This window comes from Sinocyclocheilus grahami, unplaced genomic scaffold (assembly GCF_001515645.1).
Source record: "Sinocyclocheilus grahami isolate Dianchi unplaced genomic scaffold, SAMN03320097.WGS_v1.1 scaffold93.1, whole genome shotgun sequence".
Taxonomy (NCBI): domain Eukaryota; kingdom Metazoa; phylum Chordata; class Actinopteri; order Cypriniformes; family Cyprinidae; genus Sinocyclocheilus; species Sinocyclocheilus grahami.
Genome location: NW_015505272.1, coordinates 431,846 through 438,091, shown reverse-complemented (window position 1 = coordinate 438,091; position 6,246 = coordinate 431,846). Strand labels below are relative to the sequence as shown.

The following is a 6,246-nucleotide window of genomic DNA, read 5'->3' as shown; positions in this document are numbered from 1 at the left end:
GGATCAGGATGCTATTCCATAGCCTCGAGTCCTCTGATCTCCCCTCTCCGTTGGGGGTCAAGACTCACTCCTTCTGAAGTTGGCCTTTAGGTGCCTACCTGCATTCTGTGTCACTCCTGGCTCCGTTCTCTCGCTTAATCTGTGCTCTTCCACACTAGGCAGGGATTTGTAAGTCTGGCGGCGTGGGCATTCTCGTTCCCATAGCGTTTCGACGCAGCACGGGTTCCTGAAGGGGAACGTCTCCAGGTTACGCATGTAACCATGGTTCCCCCGAAGGGAAAGAGACGCTGCGTCTCAGTGCCATACTTCCGGCATCCCTGCGAGCACTTGCTTCATTCCTAAAAGCTGACGCCAGTTCCACCGTACGTGCTTTTAAGCTTCCTGGTCGTTATGTCACCCCGCCCGTGACGTCTCACCCATCCATTGGACTGATTACACATGTGATTCAGAGCGTGGTCACGCGGAAGGCGTTCTCATAGCATTTCGACGCAGCATCTCGTTCCCTTCAGGTTGCCATGGTTACATGTGTAACCTGGAGACGTTTCCTGGGTTACTGCTGTAAACAAAGCAGAGCTGCGCTTTTAAATACTACATTAATACGCATAAAGTATAAATGGAGGTAAGATAAAAAGAAAATATCATCTAAACATTTTCTGAGGTCAGTCAGTTTCCTTAAGAGATCATATAAACCCCCCACTCCCAATTTAGTATTTAGTATTTTCTTCGTTCTTCCAATACTTTGTGCATTGTGGCCAGTGACCTTGCTTTGCCTGCTACAGTATTTTCTCCTCTTTGCGTTCATCTTCAACATCACTAGCTTCTGTTAACGGCTGTTTACAGTTGGTTTATTTCCCCAATCAAAGAATTAGTTGTGTGTTATTAATAGTTCTCTAACCATTAGTCAGAAGTGTATGCAGTTAACAGGGATCTCTTATCAATTCACATGGTTGTGTCCACTTGTATCATTATGCAGTTTTTTTTTTATTCTTACTGTGTACGTACCGTATTGACCCGAATATAAGACAATGTTTTTTTCTTGGAAATACATCTGAAAAAACGCGGTCGTCTTATATTCAGGGTCTAGACTTTGACATGTCAATAATACACCCACAACAATAGGTGGCGCCAAATACGCATAAAACGAGTGTGCCATGAAATACGTAATGTAATGCGTGTTGTAAAGATCGCGACCAAACTCCCTTTGTGATTTTAAAACGTAAGACAGTACCCAGATTTGAAGACTACAGTAAGATTTAACTTCTACTGTTAATAAGATTTTGGTAGGCTGCTATTAGACGTATAGCTAAATGTCCTAATTCAGATGGGCTACCTGTTTTTTTGTTAGTTTTTTTGTTTGTTTTTTATGGTATATCAAAAAGTGTATCTTTTTTAAATGTGATTGTTGGTACAGTTTACCAGTTTTTACCATACTTTCAAAACAAAAATTAAAATGAAAATAATGGAAGACTAAATGTGTTTTACTGAGAAAAAACAAGATTTGGTTTTTAAAAAGCCTTTTTCCAAAAGGTACATCTGGAAAAAGGGGGGGTCGTCTTATATTCGGGCCAATACGGTAATTCAAACCGGTTTACCATTTGAACCAGTATATTGCCCAGCACTATATAATAGTACTTTATTAGTAGTTGTTTGTTTACCAGTTTATTTATAATTTACCAGTGCCTAATTTTTAAAAGCCTTCTTAAAATTATGAAATGGATATTTTTCCCTGTCTGCAGTCAATAGTGAAGGGTGATACACCGCTGGATGAGACTATGCTGCTCAGTCTATTTGCTCCAGCAAACATAGCAATGTTTTAAAAGCACCATAGAGCCAAAGTGTTCACAATTTTCAGGGAAACCAGCCTACAAACGTCTACAATCAGCCTACAAACAGTTTATTTAAAAGTTTATATCTGCACATGAAGCAAGGAATAGAAAAAAGTGTACAATCGTGTACAATTGCATTGTTGTTCTGCTTGTCTGAAACAGCCCTGCAGTGTGAATCGCATCATTCCTCTGGTCGTGACTTCATCGCTCTTTCACTCTTCTTTTCTGGAGAGGACGGTGACACACACTAGTCTCTGTCTCATGAGTGGTGCCTGCCACGGCACCGGACAAATTGCATGTCGCTAGAAAATGAAGACTGCTCGCACTCATAGAACGGATCTCCTTTTCCGTGGCCTGGAGGGCTCATCTGTATTCTGTGAGTGCTACACATGACCAGCGTGTGCAAATGAAGCTGTCCTGCTCCTCAGCCACAACAGACGTTGTCTGAACAGAGCAGAGAGAGAAAGATGAACTCTCTGTATAAGTAAGGCAGCAAAATTACCATGTCTTTACTTGATTTACTTGGCTCTCTCTCTTGCTCTTTATATCATCCCTCCTTTTTTTCTTCCCATTAGCTGTGATAAGTATTACCCATTTAATTAACATAATGAGTAGATGTCATTCTAGGGTGCCTATGGTTGGTATTAACTTAATGGTATCATCTTATGATGTGTGCTTGAGATTTTTTGATATCTTTTCTTTTTTTTCATTTGCGTAATTAATAGATTCAGTGCTGCCTAATTTTACTCAATCACAGTTGAATCAGTCACATTGTCTATTACCAACACATTACAGAAATAAACATACTCTGTCTCACTAAACAAACTACGCAAAGCCCAACTTCTCTGTTGCCTATTTCGACAGTGTTAATTAATCACCATTGTTTGGAAGCAGTTCTTTGGGATCGAGGGCTTTTGGCACTCTGATGAGAGTGAACATTTCCTTGTGCATTCAAAGAAAAAGTAAAGAATTGCACTTAATTGAAAACTCCCAGTGGGAGTTTGAGAAGACACCAGCCACCACCCACTGCAATTATGCTGAATTTGTAAATGATTGTGCTGATTATATATTTTCAGGTTTTATGTGTAGCTTATTATTTTTGCACTTATATACCACAACATATTTGTATTCAGGTCACTGTGGAGATTGCGTTTCCTATAGTGTTTGTAGTACTTAGTAATACAAAGCTTTAGCTTTAGTTTATTTTTAGTTTATTTCAGTTTTAGTTTTAGTAATCGTATAACTTAAATTTAGAACTGTTGCTTTTGCAACTAAAGGCTGGAGTTGACAGATTCCACAAAAAATCGCAAAGTGTATGATGGGCACAGACTCCAATTTTGTAGCTTCAGACTCTGAATCCATCCAGTCAGAGGATATCAAATTTCCGCTACTGGAAATTTCAGACTTTTTAACTACTGATTTAATTACTAATTATATTATTAGTTAACAATCTATTAGCTAAAAGTTAATTTGATCAGCATATTAAAGTGTTTATTTATTTATTGACAGCAGCAGTCAAACTCCAAGTTTGTGTAACAACCTGATGATAATGTTCTCCAGCATGTTTTGATGATTCAAAGAGCATCTTCAAAAGTTAAACTATTTTTAAAATACTTACATTTGATGCATGACCCAGAAATAAAGCAGCATCCTAAATGTTTCTCATTAATTTCATATTATAACATTTCCTCTGTTTTATTCCCTTTTCTCAACTTCTCCGAACTTAAAAATGATTATCTTCATGGTCTTTGTTCTGATCATTGTAAACAATTTCCTGGAGATTTTCAGTGAGAGTTAAACAGTCAAGCATCTTCCAGATATCCCAGAATACCCATTAAAGTTGCTCTGAACTTGCTGGTGTCCTGCCCGCTTCATTCTCTGTTGTTCTCAGAATTTGACATTTCATCAGAAGCCTGTTATTTTCCCCCTCCACAATATGATTTATTTAGTGCAGTCAAGAGACACAGAAAGAGACGGCCTGTAAATAATTCAGCAAGGCTCATATAACACTAGAGAAGAAAAAACGCCTTCTTCCCCTGCCCTGCATTAATGCTTAACATGTTTGATATTTATTTATTTATTTTAAGTATTATACATTTTTCGCACAAGCTCACTCTATGGGTAATGTCAATTTCAGAGTGTGATGAATTCAAGTACATAGTCACATGCAGAGTAATTTACTAATAGTGACTTATAATAGTATCAGCTAAGATCAATAGTAGTGCTACTTATTACACCTGTGAACACATAATTTGGCAAAAATTGACGTTTTTCCACAGGATAGCAATGATGTTGCATAGTGTAGTAGTCTCTGACCCAAGTCTCTCTTGAGCAAATCTGTTCCAGGAACAGTTTTCCTACAGGGCTGTAACAGGAGCTGTGTTCACCTCTGTTGTCTGGAGCCATTGTGAACTTATCAACGTGAGTTTGATGAGAGAGAAAGAGGCTCTTATGTTCTCTCTCGTACTCTGGTCCAAAGAGCAACATCTGCTGTAGCACTTGATTTGAGTGTATCCTGTGGAAGAACATTTTTCACTCCAGCTCTTGGAAGCGCTTATTGATATGGAAAATTTTTGGATGTATCAGGTAGATCGCCGCCACAGTGATGAGGTGAGGAGTTAATTGTGTAAATGTGCTCTGGGTTTATCTTTCAATGTTTCAGTATTTCAGAAATGTTCATTTGAATGATAATCCATTGTGGGACTGTGCCGTATTTATACGTCATTACAAACAATGAACAGAAAATCTTTTCATATTTTATCGTAATGTGCTCTGGTTGAGGGTATGACTAATTTGTTCCCTAGTATTTCACATTTTGGCCTGTTCAGAAAGTTTTGAGATGGCAATACAAGAACACAGATCTCTTATGTATTTTTTTTTTTACTTTTTTCCCCCCTTGACCTTGCTGTCTGAAACTTTTGCTAGCAGCAGTCATTAAACATACTTCTGGCTGAAACTTGGCAGTTTAAAATTGTGTCACATTTATGCATGTCTTTTCATTTTATTACAATCTTTTTAATCAACCTCATTGCTTTGTTTTTAAAATTGTATTAAATTGTACTTTTTGTTTTATTTATTCAAAAACCTTCCAAGACTTTAATTGACCGAATAGTACTCCAAATGTCACATGAGTAAAAGTAGCTTTTGTATTTCTTCAATCAGTTGTCCAGAATAATAGACAGTAAAGCATGTAATATTAATGAATATGTCTCTTTGTCCAGTCACCAGGTTCAGGCTCCACCTCCCCACAGGGGGCGGAGTCTTCCAGCCGTCACCTGCCGTCACACGAGGGGAGTGACAGCTTTGAGTCTCCGTCTCCAGCCAGTAAAGAGGTAGGAGGCCATGAATAAACCTCTAAAAATGTGCTGAAATTTGGATGATTCTTAATTATTCTTGTTAATAATATCCAGTAGGTGCTCTAGGAGCTTAACTAGACACATATTACAGGCCACACAGCATTAGAGTCTTGATTCAGTCTTCAGTTATTATAGTTATTATAAATTATCCAAGATGCTGTTAAAATAGATTAATTGGAGCACTATTAGTTTATAGACAGTAAAGCATGTAATATTAATGAATATGTCTCTTTGTCCAGTCACCAGGTTCAGGCTCCACCTCCCCACAGGGGGCGGAGTCTTCCAGCCGTCACCTGCCGTCACACGAGGGGAGTGACAGCTTTGAGTCTCCGTCTCCAGCCAGTAAAGAGGTAGGAGGCCATGAATAAACCTCTAAAAATGTGCTGAAATTTGGATGATTCTTAATTATTCTTGTTAATAATATCCAGTAGGTGCTCTAGGAGCTTAACTAGACACATATTACAGGCCACACAGCATTAGAGTCTCGATTCAGTCTTCAGTTATTATAGTTATTATAAATTATCCAAGATGCTGTTAAAATAGATTAATTGGAGCACTATTAGTTTTAAAAAATTTAAGTTTTGCTATTTTGTGTGTGTGTGTGTGTATAAAATAGCAAAGCAAAGATACAGGATCCCGAAATGTAATTACATTTTTAAAAAAGAGATATTTTTTAAAGGGGTCATATGATGCTGCTAAAAAGAACATTATTTTGTGTATTTGGTGTTATGAAATGTGTTTATGCCGTTTAAGGTTCAAAAAACCCATTATTTTGCCACATACTGTACATTATTGTTTCTCCTGTATGCCCCGCCTTTCTGAAACGCGTCGATTTTTACAAAGCTCATTGGTCTGAAAAGCGAGGTGTGCTGTGATTGGGCAGCTATCCAGTGCGTTGTGATTGGCCGAATACCTCAAGCGTGAGACAGAAATGTTACGCCCCTCACCATATTGGGATGATGCCCTGTCAGGCCGGAGCGATGATTCAAAAACATGAAAACCCATTATAAACGAGGCATTCGTTGCATCCAGTGGGGACATAATTATGGATTATAATGACTTAT

General features: G+C 38.2%; 1 protein-coding gene across 1 annotated transcript in view; it reads left to right on the top strand.

The window, feature by feature from the left end:
- LOC107587500 (amyloid beta A4 precursor protein-binding family A member 1-like) overlaps positions 1-6,246 on the top strand; it is an 89,615-nt gene that overhangs the window by 68,830 nt on the left and 14,539 nt on the right. Inside the window, exon 4 of the mRNA XM_016275300.1 lies at positions 5,048-5,158. Within this exon, the coding sequence (XP_016130786.1) occupies positions 5,048-5,158 (111 nt within the window). The remainder of the gene's footprint in view (positions 1-5,047; positions 5,159-6,246) is intronic.